Source organism: Centroberyx gerrardi, chromosome 4 (genome assembly GCF_048128805.1).
Source record: "Centroberyx gerrardi isolate f3 chromosome 4, fCenGer3.hap1.cur.20231027, whole genome shotgun sequence".
In the NCBI taxonomy this organism is placed as follows: domain Eukaryota; kingdom Metazoa; phylum Chordata; class Actinopteri; order Beryciformes; family Berycidae; genus Centroberyx; species Centroberyx gerrardi.
The window spans coordinates 30,521,736-30,548,903 of NC_136000.1; the positions used below are offsets into that span (position 1 = coordinate 30,521,736).

The window sequence follows — 27,168 nt, forward strand, 5'->3', positions numbered from 1 at the left end:
GATGCACCGTTTGTATAGACTGTTAAGAGAGGCCAAAGTTATGAAAATGATATCGTATATATTAAAATACATTATGTTGAATGTAAGTATAAATATAATACATGTTTCTTGCAGCGTTTGGGTATGTTTGGCCCTCTGCGGTGTGGAGAGATGTACGCTTTAGACAGACTGCTGAGAGAGGCTCGAGTCCTGGAGATCGTACGACGCATCGCCAAGGAAAACCCAGGACGACTCACACAACCTGACGAAGGTAAGGTTCTCTCTATACATCTGTCTGTTTCTCTCCTCATCTGTGTATCTGTCCATTACTTCACCTATCCCATCCTGACCAGAGTGATCATTTCCCTATGCAGCTTAATAGATTAATAAATCTATTAAAGCTACACTAGGCAGGATTTCTATGTCAAAATGATCTTCTTATCAGCCTAAATCATAAAGTGGAGCTGCAACAGAGAAGAGTGCCCCATCCCCACTATTGTTTTTTTGAATCAAAATTGAGTTATCCACATGATCTCTCCCTCCCATGAGCCACTTTATGCTTATATGGTGTTATATTTTAAAAAATAATAGTGTTTTGGGGCTAAATATTTAAAAAGGTAGAAAGTAAATAACAGTTTTGCCTGTAATTATTTCACCTTTTTGGTCATCTTGACAGCATCACAGGTTGATAAACAGTGTCCTCAAAATTTGAATAGTTACCTCTTGCTGCCACTTGGGGCCGCCAATGTGCGAAAATTGCATAGTGCAGCTTTAACTAATGTAATAATAATGAATAAAATTTCCCCATGCCTCTCCTCATTCCCACATTTAACATTTTAGAGTTGTAAAAGTTCAGTTATATTCAGTTAGAAACTCTTAACTTTATGTCTCTCTGGCTTTTATGGAGCTTAATCTACTTATTCAGTCAGTTTAAGTTCAACATCTGTAACTTGTTTTCTTGATTTCCATCTTTTTAATTCTTGAATGTGACAAAAATTAATGTCAAAAGAGATGGAGGATGAATTGTAATTTCTTCCCTCCTCATCCTTCTCTTCCTCCCTCTATCCTTTCTTCCCTCCATCACAGTTATACCGCAACTGGAGCAGTGTCAGGGCGCTGTGTCGCTATGGCAACAGTGCGTGGGGCAGGGCAGTGTGTACAGCGTCTCCACGGAAACCTTCCTGGTCACCCTGGCGACAGCCTACTCCGCCAAACTGCCCGAGAGGGCCGCCAACATGGCGGACACAGGTACAGGAAGAACAGGACGTTGGTGTGTACATGCGAGCTTGTGTGTGTGTGCCATATTCATACCTCTGTTTGTGTGTGTGTGTGTGTGTGTGTGTCCAGTGTTCTTACATCTGGTGGAGCGGGTGCTGGAGCAGCGGTTACCCAGGCGAGGCGGCAACAGAGACAAAGTGATGGTGACGGTGTTCCAGCTGTGGAGCTACCTGGAGGCCGACGGCATCAGCGACATGGACACACACATCACTGAACTGGCTGAAGAGGGTAGGACACACACACACACACACACACACGTAAAGACACGTTCCTCAGGATACATTCAAAATAACTATGTTTACATGCAGAAAAATGTGTTGAACAGTCATCAGTCTGTGTTGTTCAAAGCATTCCAGGAGTTATTTTATGATGAAAAGTTGTCATTTACATTTTTGGTGTACCCACTTTCCCTCAACCTGCCTCGTCTACTTCTACTTCAGTTAGTGATTTCTTACATTTCCCAGAATGCCTTTCGACAAACCCCAGAGAAGGGGTGTGAACTTGCTGCATGCGTGCGTGTAGCTGGAGAGAGTGATAGTGATAGTAAAAGCAGAGTTTTTCCCGTCTAGAAAAAGCAAGAGTTGTGCCCCTTAATCAAAATACAACATGTCTTGTGGCTGCATTGCATTCTGGTCTATTGAGGCTACTGTCAGTGGAGAAATTGGTCCCTCTGCCTCTTCTACGATGGATTTCTCCCTGTGTGATTGCATGAAAATATACTTGACTATTTTGACATTTTTTTCCTTTTTTGCATCAATGCACTTTTTCCAGAACGCCTTAATACATGCAGTATTATATTTAACATTTTTAAGTGTCCTCATCTCTTTTAAAGAGGTTGTAACATGACACCATGTTGTCATATTAACTATTAGAGTATATATTAGACTCAGGACCCTCTAACTGCAGCCATTACATTTTGCGATACTGTATGTATAGACACATACAAGCACACATATACACTGACAAAATTACCATTGAATATAAGGCACACACACACACACAAACATTGATAAACATCCCTCCTCATTTCATCAAAATTGGACCTGCGATTTCAAATTTTGACCTTTAAATATAGCGCCCTCATTAGGCCAATCGGTGCACTTTGTAAGGATAGCTGGATTTTTGTAGCAAGTTTCATGTCAGTCGGACTTAAATGGCGTAGGAGTTAAAAGTTTGACCTTTCATTACAGCACCCCATTAAGCCAATAAGTGTAATTTGTTAAACTGTGGAAGATGGTGCCAAGATGCATCATCCCTCCATTTCTTGTTCTTTTTCCTTGTCTTCCTCCTCGCCCTCTTCTGTACATTCTCTGCATATGAGTCGGTACTTATTTCTGTACATATGCTAATTCCATCTGTACATGTGATCATAATGAAAGTTAATACAGACAACAGTTGCATGTTGTCAGTTTATCCGTACATATGGTTCCTCTATCCAGACTTTTTGATCATGTGAACAGGTAGTAATGCACAAATCAAAATCTGCAGATCCTTTACGTATCTAAATGGGCAAATTGGATACATTTGATAAAGTGAATAGTTTTTTATAAAGCATGTCTGCATATGCAGACACTTTCTGTACATATGTATTGCCTTCTGTAGACCTGTTAATGTGACAGGATTCCCACTTGTCATGAAATATCTGGAATATGTATATAATATATACAGGGAATTTGTTAAATTCTTTGGGGAAAGTCGGGGGAATATCGGGGAATTGTACAAATGGTTCACTTTACAGGAATATAGCAGAATGTATTTTACAAGTTGTTTGACACATTCATTGTATTATATAGTAGTTTTCAGTGCAAATGTCAGACTGCTCACCTCAAATGTAGTGGAAATCAGACTGCACACCATTAAAGGTGCAGTGCGATTAGAATTGCATTTCTCAATTTCATGGTATAATTTAACAAACCTGTTAATGTTTGTTGTTTAAAATTAACCAAATTATTCTAACTGTCAGCACTGTGGAAATTTGACTAACACCCTTTGAAAAACTCTGTTGTCAAAGAATCAAACAGATTTCGAATTCTAATCTACTTCCTGGTGTAAATGATGTCACCTACACCCAGGTTTTAATGGATGCTCTGATTGGTCGACAGTATGCATAGTTAATCAGGTGAAAATAGCCAGCTGGCTACTTGCCAAACTAGTTCCAACTCTGGATATTTGTTCCCCAAAGATAGAAATATTGTCTCCACTCAGTCCTACAAGCTTTGTACCATCAAACCATCAAAAACTGGGGGAAAAAATGATGCTCATTGTGTTAGAAATCAACATCAAATACACATTCTACACATTCTAGTGTTGAAATTGTCAGTTGCATTATGTTTATTACCCCCAATTTTGCTATATTCCTCTGTATATTCTATTTTTCTTTGTGTTTCTTTGTGTTTCATATCCTACTACTATTTTCTTCTTCCTCCTTCATTCCTGCAGTCTGGTTGGTCCAGAGCCTTGCATCATGTGACCAGGAAGTACTGGTGCGCACTCTGCGGCGCCCCCCGGAGTGCAGCCTGAAGAGGGACGGGCTTCACGCCGTCGCCAAATTACTGAAAGACCCGCGAGGGAAAGTGTCGGCCTCCGCCAGCTCGCTGCTGCGAAGCCTGGCCGACCAGCCCAGACACCGAGAGAGGGTGAGAGGCCACTGTGTGTGTGTGTGTGTGTGTGTGTGTGTGTAGGTTCTTGTGCCTCCGTCCTGATGAGAACCAGTTAGAGTTTCACACCTTCAGACTGGTGACATTTCTGCAAAGTGACGACATTTTGACCGGTCCTCGCTTTTTCAAGTGTTACATTCAGTGGTTCTCAACGTGGGGTCCGGGGACCACCAGGGGTCCTTGAGGGGGTTCCAGGGGATCCCCAGCAAATTGATGAATTGTTAAACTTCACTATTGTTTCATTTAAGTGAACACAATCAGAGAATGTAGAAGAATGACTGTTTTGATCATAGTTTCTCTGTTATCTATACGTATAATACAGATAGTCATGGAATTCTGGACAAAATCATATCATTTGTGGTATATGACTATAATATACGTATGTCTATGTAATAATAAGAAGAAGAAATTGCACAGTGTTTAACATTCACACCGAACAGGGCAGTTGTATGTTGAATTCAGAATCAGAGTGTTTTCAAATCCCATCCTATTAACACTGTTCATTTGAGTGTTAAATGTGATAAGTTGAAACTTCAGCGATCCCTGTGCTAATATTCGGATAGAGCAGGAAAAAAAATTGAATTTAAATAAAAATAGAGCAAGTCAGGGTCATGTAAACATACGCAGCCGACCATTTCAACACTACAACATGTTGTGAAGAAGATATGAATGGAAGGTATGAGGAAAAAGAATAGATTACAATAGGAATCAAATCATGATGGTATGGTGATTTTGTGTTATTGTGATACATGATTCTGCTGCCTAAAATGATGGTAACAAGCACATTTTATTTAAAAACTCTGAGAAAATGAGGTATGGTAGGAATATTATTTGAAAATGTCAGTTTTTTTCGACATCACACCGAACATTACCATTCAGTTCAATGGGATGAACGTGAATTTGAGTATTTAACGTGTGATTTGGTGTATGTGAGCCGTATCGATATGTATGTCGATATCGAAAAGAATCCTTATGATTATATTGATTTCAACCATATACAAAACATGCATTGTGTCCCCAGGCCTTGGTGAGCTGTCTGGAGCTGCTGGAGGACGAGAGTGTGGAGACCAGAGTGTGCGGCTGCAAGGCCTTAGCTTGTCTCAAGGTACGAATTACACGTGCAATACATATGTATGTACAGTATATGTATGGATATATGGGACTGATATTGACCTCTTCTTAGAAATCAGACCTGGTCCAGTGAGTGTGGTCCACCTCTGATATGATGGATATGATGCAGTTTGATTGATCATATATTTATTGTAGAATTGATCAATACACTGGTTGTCTGTGGGAAGACCTTAACCTGAACTGATTCTAATGAGACAATTTGATCAGATTCCACACAAGTGTGCATGGTTATGTTCATTATTATTGTTATTATTATTGTTTTTGTTGCTATTATTATTATTATTATTATTATTATTACTTTTTGGAATTTGTATGCATGAAAATAGTCCAATTTAAAGAATCACCACAAAATAGCAGTCTATCGGCTGCTTGTATGTATATAGTATGTGTGTAATAGTATGTAACTAATTCCATCTATGCATTTATTCCCTTTTCTAGGCTAAAGAAAGCATTGACCAGTTGGTGTATCTGTGTCGGACGGACAAGGAGGAAGTCAGAGACGCTGCCAAACAAGCCCTGCTAGTGCTCGGTAATGATGATGATGATGACGATGATGATGATGATGATTATGATAATAATAATAAGTCTGCATCTGATAGGCTCAGGTTGTGCCAACTTTCTCATGTAATTGCATTGGGCTGGAGTGGTTAAAAAAAATCGGATTCTTCTTTAACATATTTTTTTCTTTCTTACATTCATTCATTTGCCGTTTGCCACCGATTTCACTGTGAATGTGAATCAAATTCCCTTCATTCATTCATGACATCAAAAAAAAAGACCATAGGGAGGAAATATGAAATGTGTAATTGTCTCATCTGTCATCTGGATCCAAATATCCCTTCATTCATTTTGTTCATTTGTCACTCATCCGCTCGCTGTGGCGAACAGGCGAGGAGGGGAAAATGGCCCATCGACACGTGGAGACGTCCCAGGACGGCATACCCAGACTCTTCGCTCCTGGTAGCATGGCCAGCACCGCCTTCTAACACTACACACACACTCACACACACACACGCCTGGGGTGGAAATCAAAACCAGAAAGCCGCCAGTACTTTATGAATACGGTGTTTTTGGTCGTGTGACACGATATCATGAGAAAACGTATCATGATGTCATACTGCTCCCCCCACCCCATCATTGACACACACATTCATAACACACAGGAACATGAATATACGGTATATACACTGTCAAAGAGGGTGCAATAGCACCCACGTTGGAAAGGACAGCGACTGTTATAGTCAGCACTGGGCATACACCACTTCAAGTCAGGAAGCTACACACACACACACACACACACACACACACACCAATTGATGTATATCAACCTGTGGAAACTACTCTTAAAAGTCAGTTGGACTGTATCGGCGCGGGGAAGGATGTGTCGTTTTAACTGCCTTAACTGGAAGGATGGATAGAGGGAGGGATGGAAGGATTAAAGGGGAACTGAGGGAAGAAAATATCTGGAGCTTCCCGGGTCTGAGACGTTGTACGCATGGAAGAAGAATGATTTGTAAGCAACATCAGGGCTTTCTGGTTGTGGAAAATGCACTTTTTTGTCTGCTGATGCTTGATTGAGTCACATCATATGAGGGTAACAGTTGAATCAGAGCTATTGATATCATTTCTATACGCATATATACAGTTTATCAGTTTACTCACTGATAACTGTATGTGGGGGGAAAAGATCGAGTCACGATTCGAGTTACGAATTCACATTTACCCCCATATGAGGTGAACCTAGCATGGGTTTATGAGAGAGCTGATTGGCGTCCGTGTGCGGGATAACTCAATGTGATTGGCTGCTTGGAATGGGGGCGGGCTGAGAAGAAGTGGGTGGTTGAGGAGGATAATGGGGGAATTTCAACTCTGTTCTGGTTTCCATGCATCTGTTTACTTGTCTCCACGTACAAACTGATATTTCATTCCTTTCCTCTACAAAATGGATATATGGGATAAAGAGTGTCCCATTCAAGTCCCGGCAAAAAGCAACAACTTTCCACATGCCTAGTACAATAGAAATACAATAGAAAGTATACTAGCGAAAGACTAGCAAGCTAGTCGATGTCACAATGAAATTACTTTTTCACCTTGTAAAGCCTATTTTCCATTTCGTAATATATACAAAAAGATTTAAAATTTTTATTTTCTCGTATTTTTAACCTAAAAAAAATCCATTAATCCCTGGAAACTAGCATATTTTTAGTAGTTCATGGCATACCAGTAGGCGCACATAGACACCCCCCCCCCCCCCCCCCCCCCCCAACACACACACACACACACACACACACATTGACAGCAGATGCATGGAACCAGTGTTTCATTTGTGAGATGAAACCACTGTACTCATTGGGAGATTTGCTTCAAATTTGAAAAAGGGGGGATGTTGAATATGGCTGTTTCACCATTCCATCCTCCCTAATCTGCATAATTAAGAAGAGTGACAGCGACCCCTCCTGCCCCTCCCACTTTAAAGCATAACTCCAGCCATTTTTTACCTGGATATTTTCCCATCTTTATCCATTATACCAGTTAATTCTGATTGGTTCACTATTCTATTCTATTCTCTCTCAACAATCAAACCCCAAAATCACCCAAGTCTTTTCCAACACATTGATTACTTCTTCTGCAAAAAACACATGCTGGTAAAAAGAAAATAAATGCTGGTAAATACATGTGCCACTGTGTAAAGTGGTACAAATAAGTAGTTGTCTGGTCATGGATAAAAATGAAAACACATACATGTCACAATATGGAGTGAGGTTCAGTGTGTTGGAGAAAGAGACACTTTGTGTGTTTTTTTGGTTGATTTTTTGGAGAGTTTTCTTGGGTCCGAATCGATCGGTATGACGGAAAAAGACGGGGAAAATAGAGTCCAGGTTGAAAATGGACGGAGTCACGCTTTAAGCACTCATTCTGCCTGCCTCTATGATGCGATTGCAAAGCCGACGCTCTTATCGAGAGACACTCAAGGACACTCCAGCGGGACGAAAGGACGGACCGACCGACGGGGCACAGTGGCTGTTGCGGTGGATTGGACGCAGGACCTGCTGGTGACGCGTTTCAAGAGGCAGACTTTGAAAAATGACTTTCGTAACGGGAGACAATCAGTCGGCCCGTGTATGCGTTAGCGCTGCTACTGGCTCATTTACTGTGAAATGTGTGTATTTCACTTCAAAAGATGAAAATGAGGCAAAAGCTTTTGATTTTAGGTTCCATGTTGAACGTGTTAAAACAATGACAACAGCCACAAAAAACAACAAAAAAAAAGAAGTTCAGCTCACTGTCCCAATGCTACGGAAGAGGATTAGAAAATGTATTTGAGTTCTGAGTTTAAAGTCAGAATTCTGAGATTGAGGTCACAATTGTTTAAATTGAGAATTCTGAGATTGAAGTCAGAATTTTGACTTCAGAGAAAAAGTCAGAATTCTGAGTTTAAAGTCAAAATTCTGAGATTGAAGTCAAAATTCTGAGTTTAAAGTCAGAATTCTGAGAAAAAAAGTCACAACTCTGAGGGGAAAAAAAGTCAAAATTCTGAGTTTAAAATCAGAATTTTCTCAGAATTCTGACTTTAAACTCAGAACTCAAATACATTTTTCACACGTGGCCCTAATCCTCTTCCATACAATACTGTACAACATGTTCAAGTTATCTGATTACTGAGTTATCCCTGCTTGATAAAAGCCCCTGCAAGCTTGTATGAGAGAATGGTTTAAGCAATTCAGTGCCATTGTTCTGTACTATCATTACATAGGCTATTCTTTATGGAAATATATATATATATATTATTACTATATGCCACTGGAATTGTACATGTTATGTGATTGTATTGTAAATTCTGTTTTTATTTTTAGAGCAGTCTTAATTTGTAAATTCACACTTTGTTTTTATGACGAGCGCTCCGATGCCTCTTACCGTTCGATAAAGACACACGTTTATTTTCAATCGCTCAACCGATCGGTTTGATTCATTGATTGATCGATTAAGACACCACTTTCTGTGACACTTTGCCACTGACATGACGATATAGCAATCTGATACGTACTGTAAAGGTGAAAGGGGTTTTATTTTGAGCTACATCCTAAATATTTTTATAGAGACCTGTGGAGGACTTTGCCTTTTTTTTGGAGCGGATAAAGACAAATCACTGGATGAGACCAGAGCGATTCATAGACAGAGCCGGGCCAAACTCACGTTCAATTCAGTAAATTCACCTTTTAAACTGAAACTGCAATTCACTTGAGAACTCTAGCGTCTAGTTAGAAAGGCATTTATTTTCATTTTTTCCTCAATAACTTGGATATGACGACATTTGCATGCCTCAGTATTTGAATTATAAAATGTGAATGGATTGAATTGGAAGTAAACTGACGTTGGACTGTGATACCAACATGGCTGCTACTGAAAACTACAATGGCTAAGCTGTCTATCAGTGGCTCTGGGTCAGTACACAAACACAAAGCCGTGATACACAGGGGACTCTTTATGGCAGTTTAGATGGGCAGTTTTGACCAAAATGACATCCCATATTTAATCGTGATGCATGTTTTTTTCTGCATAGCAACCCAAATTATCCACAATGGTTTTGGCCCCTGTCAGAGAAAATGCCAAAAATATAGCCTGAGTGACAAAAGTTTTTTTTTAATTTTTTTATTTGTCAAACACCGCCCATCTTTACTGCCTTCAAACATTTCCTGCGTATCATCACCCTAAGGTCATCTCTGCCCAATGGATTACAATCAGTGAGAGTTTTTTTTTTATTCTGCAAGGGGAAGGATGCATTTCGTGTGTTAGCAAGGGAAATGCCAACCCCTGCTTATTCCCCCTGACCCATATTTCCAATGGAGCAAAGATGACCATAGCACAGAGAATCCAACGCTTACATTGACTGTAACGTGGGGAAAAAGTCTGAATCAGGAACTAGCTGTCCTTGGAAGGATACAGCCATCATAGAAGCCCTCCTGTTTATCGCAAGCAATAATGAAGTACTGCTGCACTGTTGTTCTGTCTGTGAGAAGGAGTGGATTCCAAGTCATTCGTTTTGCTCCAATATGCCTATTCAGTTGTACTTTACCACATATGAAAAGCAATAGTCTGCAGCGGCCCCTGCAATAATATAGGATAGATGCCAGATGGGAGGTTTGGAGGGGGGGGGGGGGCTTCTACGATAGCTACCACTGTATTCACCACTATTAGTTTCTATAGGACAGCAGCAATCTACTGCTATACCTCTGCATCCGTGAAGCGTCTCACAGTATTTAAGTGCCTCGAGGTTTGATAGTGAAAGAGATGCTAGATGCTTTTATTTAAGAGCGAAGAGAAAGTGAAGCGGGGGGGGGGGGGAGGGGGGGTGAAGAACCACTGCAGCAGAGTATATATTTTCCTCAAGGTTGGTAGATTGTGCAGCATTGGAAACAAAATGTTTTATTTCTTCATTATTATTTTCTTTTCTAAAATATTTCTAAAATATATTGCCTGGCATTTGTCTCGCCTGGTGTCAAGCATATACAAATTATTATTATTAAAAATGTGTTGAAAAAGATTGTCTCCTGTGCCTTTTTTTTTTTCACAGTTAAGCTTTATATCTTATACTTTATACAATTATACAGTGTTATACAATATAGTAATAGTCTACTCTATTATTTCTACAACAGAATAAAAGTAAAAGCACATGTTGGTGGAGGGATTTGCATTTTTTATTGCATTCAAAATCAAAACATGTCATCAAAGCCTTTTTTTTAACACAATAAAGGGTAATGACATAATATCACAATATTCAATATAATCAAAGCATTTCTCCAAAATTGAAAAGTAAAATCATGACCCTAGAAACCACAGTAAATAGTACTTAATAGACTTAGTACTGAAACACTCAGAATAGTCATTCCTATAAATACTGTGAGTGGGATAATTTCTAGTAAATTACAGTGATATTTAACTAATGCTCAGTTTGCTGGGGTGAGAACCACTGGTCAAAAGTAACAGAAAACATCACATATGCTGCATTCAGTTCACATGAGAAAGCTGGGAGATGCGAGCTTTATTGTAGGAAATACTGCTCACCTAGGCTCAGGTGGTAAATAAAACTCCAGGAACAAGACTGCATTCATGTCATGTGGGAATAGCCATATGAAAGCAACCATTTGGAAGTGTTCACAGGTTCAAACCCCTTTGAAGGCCGTTAAGACGAAGTTTTCTGTAGAGTTTGGTTGCTCCTGGTCAGCTTTTTTATACTGAACACACATGCACTTAGTGATGAGACATTTGACTTCATGTTTTACAACAAACCAAACACTGTAATGTCAAACACAAACCAAAAAAATCCAGCAAGTAGCGGTGTTATGGCATTTTAATAGTTGTACTCACATAATGACCTTTGTGATACAAAAACAAAACAAAAAAACGTTCATTTTGTTGGTTTTATTTGAAGTAAATATATCATTTCGACTACAGGGATGTCCTTGCTGGTGACGTCAGATTTATGAAAAATTAGGGTCCATCTCAAAACTAGAAATTCCCAAATAGTACTTTTGAAAGCTGAAGGCTGATGTGAACGGTTATTTTGAAGTAGGAAGCTCGACTCTATCATCTTTCCCATGGGGAAGAACGCAGCCCCAGTACCAACATTGTGATAAATGGGTTTCAATGTATTCCAACGGGGCGCCCCTCCTGGCCAATCAGGGTGGCTGCAGCAGCTTCGACACCACCCCCCAGCGGCCGCACAGGCGCACTGAGCTCCCAACTGCCATTTTGTGGCAGAGCCTACTCTGCTAAAGCGGGAGAGGGATTAAAAGAAGCGGCGAAGAAGCCTGCATTTCTTACCCGCCTGCCCAACTTTGTAGCACAGACTCTGTGCTTTCGGTCGAGTTCAACGGGAGGAGAAACCGAGTAAAAAGAGGTAAAGTATCACTACTTTTCTGAGAAGGGGGGAGTTTGCAGGATCTTTATTCGGCCTCTAGGTGTCACGATGGGGCTCCGGGTCCGGGCGGCTTGTCGGGGGGTGTTTGTCTCCCTCTATCGTTATTGAAAACCCCGTCAAAATACGTTTAAATAACCCAAGTTCCAACAAATGTACATACAACCCGTTTTATTTGAGACATATCGGTGAAAATATCGCCATGGATAGGTTACGAATACTTCGACGATTTGCTTGGAGTGTTTAGGCCAAGGCGTCCATTTTCTCTCTCTTCTTTGTTTCCTGTCTTTTTACAGCCTAGACGACATGGAAACTGGCGGGCTAATGTTAGCTCTGCTAGCTAACGTTAGCTTTATTGCATTTAAATACGCAACATCTATCAAACGTTTAAGTCCCCCACACATATTGTAGGGTTGTTGTCAATTATTTAATGGCATCTTACCGTCTACGTCGGTGCTTTACATAATGGCTGGCTAGTTGAAACGAGTCCTTTCTTTGCATAAATAAAGTTAGCAAGGTTAGCTAGGTTAACTCGTTTTCAAGGCCAGGCCCTTCCCCACCCAGAGCCCACACACAGTTTACTCCTTGAGATGTACAGAACGTCCAAGTCTCGATAAATGGCTGGCTAACGATACAGTTCCACTATTTAATTTAGTTGTCGCGCCTCCAGATAGTGACACTGCGGTAAATTCAGTACACAGCTAGCTAGCGCTATGTTAGCTTGCCCGTTAGCGTATTGCGCACACTGAAAAAGTCAGGCCACCGCGGAGAAGAGGATGACGAGGCATTCACAGTAAAATGACCCCCGGTGATTACAGCGACCACTTTGTTTCGTTAAGACGCGAGATGCAATCTCCTACTCCCTCCAAAATAAGCAATCTTCCATTCTCGAGCATTATATTTCCCCTCTCTTCCTGTCATCTCGTCGTGGTTGGAATTGAAGTTGTTGTTGCACCGTTTGCCCGCTTGTCTCTTATTCTAAGCCCACCTAGAGCCACATAGACAGAGAGATATATAACAGCAGAGAGCTCCCTCTACGACTCGGCTTGGAGAGCTACAAAAATACCGCTATAAATGCAGTACAAGGAGGCGACAGCTGCTCGACTGGGCGCTCAATCTTTTTACAAGCTTGTATTGAATTTGCTTTACCACAGAGTGAAGGGATTCAGGAAGGCCTGTACCAGAGTCTCCCCAACCGCCACCCGTATTGCTACATGAAGACAGGTCGACATAGAAACCTGCAAACAAACACAGATGTTACAGTCACGGATGCTGCCAAAAAAAAAAACTATACAGCTAGCAATAACAGTATGTGTTCAAGAAGGCAGATAATTAATGAAGTTGTTTTGTATCCTTTGCTCACATGTTCAGACCAGCATCCAGCTCTGGTGTTTTTCTAAATCACTTGAGAATATAGCAACTGTCTTTACATCCTCTCGAGTGTAGCAGTAGCACACAAGACTTACATATTTTTATTGTGAAAGAATCTCCTCAGCTACATGTTTAACCAGGCCTGAGTTAACATGTAGATATAGTAAAATATTAAGAGTGACTTGCATGTCTGACTGTGGGTTCAGGGCCCCCATTCACTAGTTGTCTTGTAAGGGTAAGTAAGTGTAAGTGTAAGTTAACACACTATCCAGCCTGCGTCCCAACCATTTGGTCCTTACAGTGTATTCAAGACAACTGGGGTGTTTTTAGCCTCCAAGCTAGAAGAATAAACGGGGAGAGGGCCAGATTTGTTGTGAATGCACTTAAATAGTAGAGTGAATGTATCAATCCATTCCAGAGTAGTGACATGTTCCCCTTCACCTCTTGCAGGTTTACAGTCAGGTAGCAGCCAGAAGGCTCAGGTGAGCTCCAGTGTCTTAAACAGGAATGTTAACATTGGCACAGATGTGTAGAAGCAAAAGCCAGCCTGTGCGTCTGTGTACAAGACAAGACCCACATGTCGTAATTGTGTCCTAATGGGGCGCCTTCATACTATTCCACTTTTTTTGGGGGGGGGGGGGGGGGGGGGAGTGCTGCCATGGCCGTATTTTCTGCTGATAATTTGAAAAGGCAGGTTGCGAATAGCGACCAGCTGCAGTAGCTGCTACTATCAGCAAACAGTACTGCCGTCCAACAGTGTAACATCTATTAACTCCCACAACACTCACTGATCAGAGTAATGGCTAATACCAGCTTATTTTTACCACTACTTTATCCATTTTCATCCTGGCTATTGTGGTCAGCTGCCTATATACCCTGAAATCCCACCTCTTCTTCCTTGTGATTGTTCGGCCCACAAAAAAGCTGTTGATGTCATGTAGTCTCCTCTAAAAGCTGAACTGTTCTCAACTTGGCTAAGCTCTCAGTTATGCCTAAAAAGACACAAATCCTTGTGTGATGTGAAATGTTTGATTTCCATCCACCTTGCAGCCACTCCCCATTGACGTTTAATGTAAAAATAGAAGCCGCTGGCAGTTTTGAAAACAGCAGAATAGTGTGAACACGCCCTTAGTGTTTTATCAAATTCTTATAGAAGTATAGCGTTTGTAGAATTCTTATAGAAGTATAGTGTTACAAGAAGTGCATTTTCCCACCCTTACTGTGCTGTTTGTGTTGCAGAGATTACTAACTGCATGTGTCCCGCAGTGTGACTTGTCCCTCCTTCCTCCTGCAGGTTGACAGGGACAGAGTCAGGTAGCAGACAGTTGAGTCAGCAGAGCTCAGGGTTTTCAGTAGCAAGTAAAGGAGATCACCTGTACCACAGCCCTACAGACAGCTCTGTCGACAGATAGACAGAATCATGAAATCAGTCAGGTTTTCCTTGCTGTTCCAGGTAACATCTATAGTGTTAAGGCTGAACAATTTTATGACACTTTGTTTTATGCCACATTGGGGCAAACTGGATTAAAATTGAAACTTGTCACACTTTCCACTAATGTCCCCTCTAAGCCAGTGTTGTCCTCTATGCCATGCAAGAGTCTGCAGTTTTTCACTCCAACCAAACACTACTGCAGCTCATTTCAGTGGTTAGTTTCTCCTCTGTGTTTGAAGGTGTGCTATTCAGTGAAATCAGCTGCTGTACCACTGGCTTAGAGGAAACACTGGTTGTTACTGGAAGGTTTAAGAAGCCTGCGGACATACGGTCAACCACTAGAATATTCTTATATTTTCAAAATGCCGTATTTCAGTTCCTACCCAGCATGGACGGGGGGCCAACAGGGGTAGTGGAGGACCCCACCAAAGACTTCCCCTCCATCCAGGCCGTCCACAGCCAGGACGCCATGGTGGCTGACCTCCTCCAGCAGGCCGCAGAGGCCGGCGGGGTGGTACAGGGACAAGGTGGAGTCGTCCTGGAACAAGGTTCTTGGTTAATTATTTACATATTTACGAATTGGTTATATTAATTAACTTAGAAATGAAATGACCCAGTGGTAGCATTACAGAAAGAACAATGTTGGTCCAAGAATTAAGCCTTGAGGCACACCACATATAAGAAGTGGGCCAGTCAGCCTAGACAAGCTGAGATTTGGTGTCACATGGCTAAATGTTTTATTGTTGTTTTTTTTCCTGTGGAGATTATGGGTAAATGTGTAATTGCTGTCTATGTGTTTTTAGGTCATGCAGAGGGGATGGTGGGAGCTGCCCAGCAGCAGCTGATGGAAGGGGTTAGTGTGGAAGGCGCAGGAGGGGTTGAGATGATGGTTATGGACTCCCTGGATCCCACCCTGTTACAGATGAAGACTGAGGTAAAGTCACTTTTAGTTTGTTATAGCACAGCTACCTCTTTCCCATAAGGGGTATTACTTGTTTGCTGTTGTACTTTAATATGCCTTAGTCTTTACCCTTGTGTGGCACTTGCCCATTGACTTATGAGAACGTAGACACCAAAATCATCCCAGTAGATGATTGGCTCTGGTCCTCCATACTAACACTTCAGCATACTGCTACTAGTCCTAGCCTCTACTCCAAAATACTTGAGTCGGCTCACTTAACCTGAACAAACAGTTGCTTTTTGGCTTTGTTAGCTAACTATCTAAGTAACTAACCAACAAACCTAGCAATGCAGCTAATGTTACTGTTAGCATGCAAGCCACATAACTCCTGAGAATATCAGATGTGTTTACAACGAGACAGTGACATTAGCTGACCAGATGTTATGGTATATATAGCAAACTAACAAACTGACTCTACCTAACCACAAAATCAATTAGATGTATACCAGATACTATATATCATTTATCTGTCTCCAGTCAAAAACGGCACAGAAAGTAGTTGTTTATTCCATACTGTTGAGGCAGTTAAGTCGTAAATTTAGAAATGCAATTGGCTGGAGCTAAAGGCCTCAAATATGGCTGCCAGATTTTTCGGTTGCATCACCGGAAATCCTTGTATAAGAGCTTATTAAAATGAAGTTGATTTGACTGTAGGTGATGGAGGCTACAGTTGGAGGATCTTCAGGGACGGTTGGTGTAGCGGGTGCTGCTCACCAGGCAACTGTAACAACGGTGGACCAGACTCAGATCATCACGCTACAGGTAGGAGCTGGATCCCCGTTTTAAGGCATTTCACATCAGATTTTTTCTCACACATTTTTACCTCTCTCTAGCTAGTCAGTGTGAGTGTGCTTCAGGTGTACGCTTATTGTAGCACACATGAATGAAAATGTATATAACATTTTGTTTAATACATTGTTTTACTTGGCACACTCGCCTAAACTTTTGGTAAAACTAACTTCATCGTCAGGTGGTAAAACAGGTTGCTGGTGTTTCCACAAAATTGAGTTCCAGGCAGCATTAAAAAGACTTAAATTTGGCTTTGTGAAACCTGAAAATAACGCTGGATATGTGCCCGGACCTCACCTCTCCCTCTCTGTCTCCAGGTAGTAAACATGGAGGAGCAGGCCGCCCTAGGCCTGGGGGAACTCCAGTTGGTACAAGTGCCTGTTTCTGCCACCACTGTGGAGGCTCTGCAGCAAGGCACCTACGTAGACGCCACCGCCATGCCGAAAGACGGAGACCCAGTCATCTGCCACACCCTGCCACTGCCTGAGGGCTTCCAGGTACACAAACACACATACATTCGCTGGTTGACTTTTACCTCAGTGGGGACTTGGGCTGTGTCTGAAATGTTAGTTATTGCAAGTAAAATGTATTTATTCAGGATTTTTCCATCTGTTACTCAGAGCTCATATTTAGATTGTCTTTAGTGGTTCTGAACAATGTTTTCCTTTCAGTGTTCCCTTTTTAAATTTGTCTTTCTTGCTAACAAAACTGAGACCAGGTCCCTTCACTAGACCTTAATCAGACTCAATACGATTTTAGAGTGTAGACTGGACTCTACATCAGAATACAGTATGGATATATGGTTCATTTATGGGTGACATTAGAGTCCAGTTCTTTAGGTTTAAAAGAAAATAAAAGTCATTCCTTTGCAATCACTATGATTGAATATACAAAAGGTGCCGTTTATGTGGGCTTTTCTTTTCCCTTACTGTGATGAGAGGGTGATGATTTATATTTTCTCTGAAAGTTCAAGAACTGGACTTCCATAAATGAACCATATATCCCATACTGTGGTTAAGTTTTCTGATAGAAAGTCCAGCCTACACCCTAACATCCCATTGAGATCAAGGTATGGGAACATTGTTGGCAAGAAAGCCAAATTTTAATAAAAGTTTCAAAGGAAAACATGGTTCAAATTGAACAAAATGCTTTAGATAACTCAGACTGAAAATCCTGAATAAATGCATTTTGAAATAACTTAGGCTAATGGCACAACAAAATGTGCCAAAAGGCAAGGGGTTGGAATATGTGTGCAAGGAACTCTATCTCTTATTCTATTAACTATAATCTAATGAGGCCAAAAGCCGATGGTGTAGGTTACATTTCAAACTCTGTAAGGATGTGTCTCATTCATTGACTGACTGATTCATGCGTTTCATTTGTAGGTGGTAAAGGTGGGAGCTAACGGGGAAGTGGAGACAGTGGAGCAGGAGGAGGACGGAGGAGAGCCCCACCAGGAGGAGGTGGAGGAGAACCAGGTGTTAGAGGGGGAGGACGAGCCCACTCAGCCCCAGAACGACGACCCATCCTGGGCTAAAGACCCCGACTACCAGCCCCCCTCTGGGGCTATCAAAAAGTCCAAGAAGGTGAGATAATTACATGGTGTGAATTTTTGTGTGCACTCACACACATGAAGACTAGTTTTAGTTGAAATGTTTCTGAATAAACCACAAAGACGTTTCATTCTGGTGTTCTCTGATGGAACCCCACTCTGTGATTTAGGCTGATAAGACGGGTGTGTTTTTACATACAAATCTTGCCATGTGCAGCTTTTAAATGTAGTCAACTCATTAGACCTAATGAGTTGTACTGTGTTGTTTGTGCAGGGTAAAAAGAGTCGTCTGCGCTACGCTGAAGGGGATAAGGACATGGATGTTAGTGTCTATGACTTTGAAGAGGAGCAACAGGAAGGCCTTCTGTCTGAGGTCAACGCTGAGAAGGTGGTGGGCAACATGAAACCGCCCAAACCCACCAAGATTAAGAAGAAAGGTGAGTGACTGCTTTCTAGTGTTTGTGCTGTGAAGCCTTGTCAGGAGAGTGAGATCGCTAGTCATTATGTCAGCTCTCCACCATTGGTTTCAGTGCTTCGGATTGGCTTTAAGATACTTCCTAATGTAATACTGTATATCACAGGTTTTGTACTAAGACTTACTGGCTGTGATGCAGTGACAACACTTCTCTCGCCAGGTGTAAAATCTGTGTTGTGTCTGTGTTACAATGTTGTCTGGCAGGTGTGAAGAAGACATTTCAGTGCGAGCTGTGTAGCTATACCTGCCCTCGACGCTCGAACCTGGACCGACACATGAAGAGCCACACCGATGAGAGGCCACATAAATGTCATCTGTGCGGAAGAGCCTTCAGGACGGTCACCCTGCTGAGAAACCACCTCAACACACACACTGGTACAAACACACACACACACACAGACGCATGTAGATCAGTAATTATCTTCATATAGAGCACTTTTCAAAGCACAGCTCAGTAAAAAATAGGCAAGAAGTATAAAAGTAAACCATAAAAGGGAGATCAAAATAATGATCATTAAATTCAAATTTATGAAGTGATAGCAGGCTAAGCTCCTCAGGTATGTTAAAATGGTAAAGAACCCATCTATAGTCCATATATCTGTTATCTAATATAAATATAATTTCGATTTTGGAACAGCCAGTTGGGACCTCTGATCTGGCTCATATAAAGGTCTGTGATATAGCTTGGTACATTACGGATCAGTGAAACTTTAAAATCTATTCTGAACTCACATTTAACCAATGGAAGGATGTGGTCTTGTTTTATTCTAGCAGGAGTCTTAGCTGCTGTGTTTTGACTGAGGCAGGAATATAGAAAGTATCAGTATTCTAAGCCAGAAGAGAAAAGCATGACTTTTTCCGCCTCACTAAAGGATAAAAAACACTTAATTTTAATCAGTGTGAATCTCAACCTTTTTTGCATTTGTGGCAACTTGGGTGAGAAACAAAATTCTAAAGTACATGTAATTATTAGAAATGTTGTGTAGAGATGTCTCATAAAGCGTGCATATGATATGAAGATCTACTTGAGAAATTGCATTACTGTAGAGGGGAAATAGTATGACAGCACGCTGATTTTTATTCAGTTTTAATGTTGACGTAAAGTTATCATGTTGTGTCTTTCACCTACGCAGGAACTCGCCCTCACAAGTGTACGGACTGTGATATGGCCTTTGTGACTAGCGGGGAGCTGGTTCGTCACCGTCGCTACAAACACACACACGAGAAACCCTTCAAATGCTCCATGTGTGACTACGCCAGTGTGGAGGTAAGCTGTACAAATCTCCATTCATGTAGGCAATTATGGTCATTTTGTGCTGTGGGACAGTAAAAGAGATTGAATTATTGCACCTTTTTTAAAGCCTTAATTGGTAGTGTACATCCCTACACAATTATACCCATGCAAGACCTACATTGGCAAATGTGTTTTCCAGGTGAGTAAGCTGAAGCGTCACATTCGTTCCCACACCGGCGAGCGTCCATTCCAGTGCAGTCTTTGCAGCTATGCCAGCAGAGACACGTACAAGCTGAAGAGACACATGAGGACACACTCAGGTAAAAATGACACCTCAACTCTGTTTCCATGTGTCTAAAACATTGAAGTACGGCTGGGCGGTATGACCTAAAATTTGAATTTGAAGCATGGACAGTAACAGTGTATATCACAGGTATATGTGCCTTCGATCCAATGTTTGACTAATTTCTTTAAAGCCCTCACTGCAAGGACAGCCTACTTGCTTTTCTCTTGCATTCCCCATATTACACATGCTTGGATTTTAGGTGACGAAGATGATTAGTTGTTGGTTTAAAGTATGACAAATCTGAAGCGTTTTGTGGTATTAAACCTGTGTATGTGCTGACTTTGCCTCTCAGGAGAGAAACCGTATGAGTGCTACATCTGCCACGCCCGGTTTACCCAGAGTGGGACCATGAAGATGCACATCCTGCAGAAACACACCGAGAACGTGGCCAAGTTCCACTGTCCACACTGTGATACTGTCATCGCCCGCAAGAGTGACCTGGGTAACACACACACACACAGTGTCATCTAGCATCTCCTGGCTGCTAGATGATCTGTTTCTTCTGATTCTGTTTCTTCCACATTTTATTTCTGTATATCTTCCTCCTTTGTTCTCCTCACCAGTGCACCTTTTTCATTTCTTTTCTCCTCTCCCCTGCCATCATCCTCTTTTGGATTTTTCTTCCCTCTTCCCTGTTCTTTATTATGTGAATATTACGGTCATATCATTTAGATGGGACTGATTAGTCTATGACTTTAATATCTCTTCTTCTTTTGTGTCTCCAGGTGTCCATCTTCGTAAGCAGCACTCATTTATTGAGACCGGGAAGAAGTGTCGTTACTGCGACGCCGTTTTCCACGAGCGCTACGCCCTCATCCAGCACCAGAAGTCCCACAAGAACGAGAAGCGGTTCAAGTGCGACATGTGTGACTACTGCTGCCGACAGGTGTGTGTGTGTGCGTTTCTGCAGAAATATGGCAACTAGTAAGACTGTAAGCTCTAAACTAAAAGGCAAAAGGAGGAGGAGGCAGTGTCACCACCATAACCTTAACTGTGGAGATGAATTATTGCTGCTCAGGAAAACTGAAAAACCAATGCAGAATATTGCAATCAGTTTTTCATTTTTGCATTTGATTTCGAATCTGATTATTAAACTGCGAAGGGTTCCACAACCTCTGTTTGATTCCTATTCCATGTAAGGCATGTGATGTGGTACCTGGAGACTAACGGTCATTGTCACTGTGTTTTCCCTGACCCCGGTCTAGGAGCGCCACATGGTAATGCACCGTAGAACCCACACCGGAGAGAAACCCTACGCCTGCAGCCAGTGCGAGAAGACCTTCAGACAGAAGCAGCTGCTGGACATGCACTTCAAACGCTACCACGACCCCAACTTCGTCCCCACCGCCTTCGTCTGCCCCAAATGTAGCAAGACCTTCACTCGCAGGGTGAGGACATAAACACGTTCTCTTTCTAATCGGGTTCCCAGACATATATATATATATATATATATATATATATATATATATATATATATATATATATATATATATATATATATATATATATATATATATATATATATATATATATATATATATATACCGAGAGCTGCAGCATAACAAACTCCTAACCAACACACATTGGTCCCGCAGAACACCATGGCTCGCCATTCTGAGAACTGTAGCGGCGAGGTGGAGGACGCTGAGAACGGCACTCCCACACCGAAGAGAGGGAGGAGGGGGAGGAAGAGGAAGATGAGGAGCAGGAGAGATGAAGACGACAGCGGTGAGTTTGATTGTCTAATAGCCAGTAAAGCAAATGTGGGTGATGTCTGTAATGACCAACATCATGTTACTGTTTATGGTTACATTTGATCAAATGTACATATTGAATTTAATTTAGATTCTGCCTTTGATTTTCACACATTTTGCATCATGTATATAAGGTTTTTTTCCTCATATTCCCTTCATATTCTCATTTGTACGTATTGCATACATCTTTATTGTTATCATTTCTCACTTATTTCATGCAGCATCTATTTTGTTTTTTCTATATTCATTATTTCCACTTAATGTTCTTAAAGTTGAAATTGTTGGTTGCATTAACTTCCCCATTTGCTCAGTTCTTATTTATATTTATTGTTTTCTCTGCTGTATCCTATTATAATTTACTGCAACATTGCAATTTCCCAATGGGGATCATTAAAAGTTTCATCCGATCTAATCTTTTGTTTATCTCTCTCTGTCTCAGACGAGGATCACGCTGAACCTGACATGGATGAGGACGAGGAGGAAGTTGAGGGGGAGGAAGACGCGTCACTGCTACAGGAAGAGGAGGAGTCTGAGAGCATGGAGCTGGACCAGGCCCCCGCCACCGTCCCGGTACCGGCCCCCGACGAGCCGCCGGTCAAAAGGAAACGAGGCCGACCCCCGAAGAACGCCCCCAAACCTCCTCCGACACCCACCAAGTCTGTCAGGGTGGCCGCCAAGGCCGCCGCTTCTGGTGAGAACACTGACAGGATCGCTGTTAGTGGCTTTGATGGATGGTTGTTAGATAGCAAGTTAGATTAGTGAGTTTTAAACCCCTAGAAAGTCAGCACTACTTATGGTTAAATAAATATGGGGCTTCTATTAAAAATCAGATCTGGTCTAGTCAGTGTGGTTCACCTCTGATATGATGCAATTTGATTGATTACATACAGTATGTATTGTAGAATTGATCTACTAATACACTGGTTGTCTATGGGAAGACCTTAACCTGAACTGATTATAATGAGACATTTTGATCACATTCCACACGCAAAATATGCATGAATATGTTTTATTATTGTTAGTAGTAGTAGTATCCGCTGTTTCAGAGGTATTTCCACCCTGACGAGAATAAATAAAAATGTAAATCTGGGGGAAACGCTGAACATTTATTGTTTTTAGTCTGAATATAATAAGATACTGAATATTGGTACAAAACATCAGCTATTAAGCTATGGCTTAAATGCCAAAATACTACTACTAGAAAATATGCTATTGGCAGCCTCAAAGGAAGTCCAGGCCGTTGCTTTGAACCACCAAGTCATTCCGATGGTTTCCCCCATGCAGCATTACAGTCTGTCATCGTTTGTCTCTCTTGCAGCCGCGGCCATCATCCAGGTGGAGGACGAGAGCACGGGAGCCGTGGAGAACATCATAGTGAAGAAGGAGGAGTCGGAGGCGTCCGCAGCGACACCTCTGGACCAGGGGGTGGCGCTGACCGTGGAGGGGGTGGGCATAGACGGGGAGGGGGTAGAGACTGTGGAGCTGCCCGTCAACGAGGAGTCGACGGCCGCCGCCAACGGAGATCTGACGCCGGAGATGATCCTTAGCATGATGGACCGGTGAACACAATATGCAGGCAAAAAACGGAAAAAAACACACACACACACACACACAGAGATATACCGGGACTGAGACGCTTCAATTGGCAGATATACACACAAACAGACGTAACACCCATCCTTTGCCTTCACTCGATGTTCCATTCGTGGACGTTTTTATGGCGGCCATTTTGCCTCCTTTCTAGTAAACATTCAAGTGTTTCTGCACAAAATGGCAGCAGCAAAAACAACCATATACAGATGTAGGGAAGATGCCTCCTGATGACACATGTAAATACTCGCATACCTTCTCACACATGTATATACACATGCATACTGATCATGTTTGTGGGTGGCACACACACACGCACACACACACACACACACACACACAAGCAGGCCACAAAGGACCAGATCACACACACCTCCCCCTCATCCTTTTCCGCATCGCATACAGATATCCTCCAAGCTAATTACGAACTGCTCTCTGCTCTTCTTCATGTTGTTTCTGTTTTTTTTTTTTTTCTGTCTCCTGGATGAATCGGTGTGTTTTTTGGTTCCTTGTCTCTTACCCAAAGCCACATCCTGTTTCAGTCTCTCTACCCACTGACTCCCCAGTTAACGTTCAGCCGGAAACTACTCTGTACATGGGGGATGGGGGGGTGCATTTGCCCCTCCTCTTGCTCTGGCAAGAGGAAATTATTTTTTTGTGTGTGTTTTTTTTTTTATTAAACTGTATGATTTAGCTGCGTTATTTAGGTTGGTAGTGTAAATCTTGGATTTTCTGCTGTTCTCCTCTGTCTTGCAGCTTTGTCCATTTTGACAACTTTCAGCTTACTTCTCCGATTCAGAATCTTCTCCATGTATAGACAGAAACCTAGATTTTTTTTTTTTGTTTTGTTTATTTTTTTTGATAAAGAAGTAGTTTATGATAATTTAGTTTGCCTCTTAAGGTACCGTTGGCTCTCATTCTTCTTGTCTGTATAATATTCTGTTACAAAAAGTATGAGTTTCCTCCCTGTAAAAACTGCTAGAATTGGATAGGTATGAAACGTTAGATGTTGTCAAGATTCAACGCCTGGTTGTTCCAAATCAAGGCCACTGTAGAGGGAAGGTAACAGATGATGCCTTTACTGTATTCCTGATACATGTGAGAGAAGGTAGGAATGGGCACAGAGAGACGCATTCACATTAACTAAAGTCACTGATAGCTGTGTGTTTTTTCATTTGTCCAGCTCATTCCCTATTTGCCAACCCCTCCTCCCCACCGTATTTGAATGGAAACTTGTTATAAGTGTTTATTTGACCTAATCCACGAGGCCTCGGTCAGCTTCTACAAATCAAATGCTTGAGATACCAGATAATTGTTTTCCAACACTGGCGTAGACCAAGTTATATAGTTGAACAAAGCTATTTTCTCACATCTTTCTTTAACGATGGAAGATATTTGGTAAGCGTCAATTCATTGATATTCCATCTTAGTGTTAAAATCATGCTTCCATATTATGAAGGAGATAAAGACATAGCGATCACATAACTGAACAGGTTAATTAACCACTTATTGATCAACATTGCTCATAAAGCAGTATGTTGTTGAGACTGCAGTTGGAAAAACCTCACCGTAATGTAAAAAAAAAAAATCAACAATTCTGGCAGGTGGTTTGCTTGTAAATACATTTTTTTAATTTTTGCTTCTTTGATTTATTATGAACATTTTAATCCTTTTTTTTTTTTTTTTTTTTTTTTTTTTTATGGTTGATTTGAATACTTGTTGGTCGATTGGGGCCGTGAGGATTCGAACGCGGTCCATTTATATGGTAATGATGTCAATATTATGGTGGGCCGGATGCATACTACACCATTTCCTGAGCCAATGAAGGGGACAGTTTGACAATTTTAATTTGTAACATCTTTTTCTTTCACCAGACCCCGGTTACATTAATGGGGGAGAGGGGGGGGGGGTTCTACATTTGTCCTGCAACTGGCTTGTTGACATAGGTAGCATTGGTAGCACTAGCTGTAAGTTAGGATGTGGCTGGTGAAGAAAGACTGAGCACTGGCATCTTACTAGCATGTTGTCCATGTCTCTTATGCCTGGCTTAGAAAGAGCACCTCCCCTCTTGCATTTTAAATGTAAATGACCCATTTGCAGATTATTGCTCTGTGTCTACTGTAGTAGCCCCTTCCAACCAACCAAACTGTGGAGCTATTCTGAACCAATCTGATTTCGCTGTCAATATTCCGTTGCCTGCAGTGACTTTGTATCTGCTTCGATGTGACGTTCCACCTCTTCATGGATGGCCATTCTGCTTTTCTCCTGGTTCAGCTTGGTTCACTTTAGTCGTGTGTCTCATCCTGTTCTTCTTTAGCCATTGGCCCAAAGCGTTGTGGGCGGACGACACCCATAAAGGTCTGTTGATGTTTTTCACTAAGAGAAATGGGCATGCAGGCAGGAAAGAGGAGGCTTTTTAATATTTGTTTTGACACCTGTTTTAAAGAGAAAACGCGTCCTTAAAAACTCTGATACTGAATGAAGTTCTGATTTTTCATTGTCTGTATGTAATGATTACATCAAAATTGCTTTGTATTTTTTATTTTTTTTGGGTTGAGCTCTTAATACAGTTCTGTAGGATGGTAAGTTTTTGTATACCTTGCTGGCTGTACTATGAATTTGACGTAATCAAGGTGGCTTGATTTCCCAGTGATAGTTTCACCATAATGTACGATGGGCGCCATGTTGCTGTCTGACATGTCGGTCGGGCGTATGCAGCCATGTCCTCCATAACATAACCATAGTTAGATGCCCAATGTCGTAAAGACCAAGCTGCACAGAACAGAATGGCTAGTTGTGTAACGGCAGCTCTTTGGGCGGAGGCTAACATGAACGCCACTGAAAACTGCAATGGCCAAACTATGAGTCGCTCTAGGTTTCTCCAAAAAAACACTCAAGCACTAAGATCCTCACTAATCAACTGATATTATAACGGAAAGATCTCTCGGTGCCAAGGCGCTTGTAGATGGTGTCGCTTCTCTCACCAACCTTAACACATCGCCTCTTGGGTTTAAAGAAGGGCCATGGATGTGTTGGATTTACATAAAGCAAATTGTCATGGCATGTCGAGAGAGAGAGGGGAACTTTTTCAAAGAGCTTTGGGAATGCAAGACCTTGGGACTGTTCAAATGTCTAAAAAGCAACAATATGGAGGTTTGTCCTTTGTCCTTCTCTTGGTCATTGCTGTCCCTATGTTCTGGCAAGAGAAGGGAAGGGACATATTTTTTTAGACCCTTTGAACACAGCAAGAAAACAATGAAAAAAACAACCTTTGTTATGTCTGTTTGAAGTTGAGACAACATGTAATTGGAGATGCTATGGGAATGTAACACTGTACAGCTAATGAGAAGAAATAAAATACTTACGGGCCCATGACTGCTGTGCAAGCTTCTGTTTGATTCTATATATATATATATATATATATATATATATATATATATATATATATATATATATATATATATATATATATATATATATATATATATATATATATATATTTTTTTTTTTTTTTTTTTTTTTTCTTCATGTTATCCACTACTCTCTTACTAGGGAATACATTGTTCTGCTTCTAATAAGAACTGGTCAGTGCAAAAGAACATTTGTACAGCAGAATCTATGACCTGGACTATTCCCATTCGCTATTTCACATGCTTACATGAACACACACTTTCTGTCACGCATGTACACACACTCTTCTTCC

General features: G+C 41.4%; 2 protein-coding genes across 2 annotated transcripts in view; both read left to right on the forward strand.

Annotated features, from left to right (window-relative positions):
* ripor1 (RHO family interacting cell polarization regulator 1) overlaps positions 1 to 8,483 on the forward strand; it is a 29,164-nt gene extending 20,681 nt beyond the window's left edge. Inside the window, exons 17-23 of the mRNA XM_071917579.2 lie at positions 115 to 250; positions 1,066 to 1,227; positions 1,327 to 1,485; positions 3,697 to 3,893; positions 4,936 to 5,019; positions 5,484 to 5,574; positions 5,934 to 8,483. Coding sequence (XP_071773680.2) covers positions 115 to 250; positions 1,066 to 1,227; positions 1,327 to 1,485; positions 3,697 to 3,893; positions 4,936 to 5,019; positions 5,484 to 5,574; positions 5,934 to 6,031 — 927 coding nt within the window. The 3' untranslated portion in view covers positions 6,032 to 8,483. The remainder of the gene's footprint in view (positions 1 to 114; positions 251 to 1,065; positions 1,228 to 1,326; positions 1,486 to 3,696; positions 3,894 to 4,935; positions 5,020 to 5,483; positions 5,575 to 5,933) is intronic.
* A 3,336-nt stretch (positions 8,484 to 11,819) lies between these two features.
* On the forward strand, positions 11,820 to 26,840 carry ctcf (CCCTC-binding factor (zinc finger protein)). Its single transcript, XM_071917578.2, has 16 exons — positions 11,820 to 11,943; positions 15,141 to 15,312; positions 15,568 to 15,698; positions 16,380 to 16,487; positions 16,832 to 17,011; positions 17,900 to 18,100; positions 18,341 to 18,503; positions 18,746 to 18,916; positions 19,675 to 19,808; positions 19,975 to 20,095; positions 20,414 to 20,563; positions 20,847 to 21,007; positions 21,327 to 21,509; positions 21,717 to 21,849; positions 22,315 to 22,566; positions 23,194 to 26,840. Exons 2-16 carry the CDS (start codon positions 15,153 to 15,155, stop codon positions 23,436 to 23,438), a joined length of 2,493 nt encoding a protein of 830 aa, XP_071773679.1. The 5' UTR covers positions 11,820 to 11,943; positions 15,141 to 15,152; the 3' UTR covers positions 23,439 to 26,840.
* The last annotated feature ends 328 nt before the right edge of the window (positions 26,841 to 27,168 follow it).

Excerpts from the sequence above, each read along its gene's own strand:
- ctcf (XM_071917578.2), top strand. The coding sequence starts at position 15,153 with ATGGACGGGGGGCCAACAGGGGTAGTGGAGGACCCCACCAAAGACTTC. Across the intron at positions 19,809-19,974 it reads GTGACTACGCCAGTGTGGAG|GTGAGTAAGCTGAAGCGTCA; the intron begins GTAAGCTGTACA and ends TGTGTTTTCCAG. Across the intron at positions 21,008-21,326 it reads GTGACTACTGCTGCCGACAG|GAGCGCCACATGGTAATGCA; the intron begins GTGTGTGTGTGT and ends ACCCCGGTCTAG.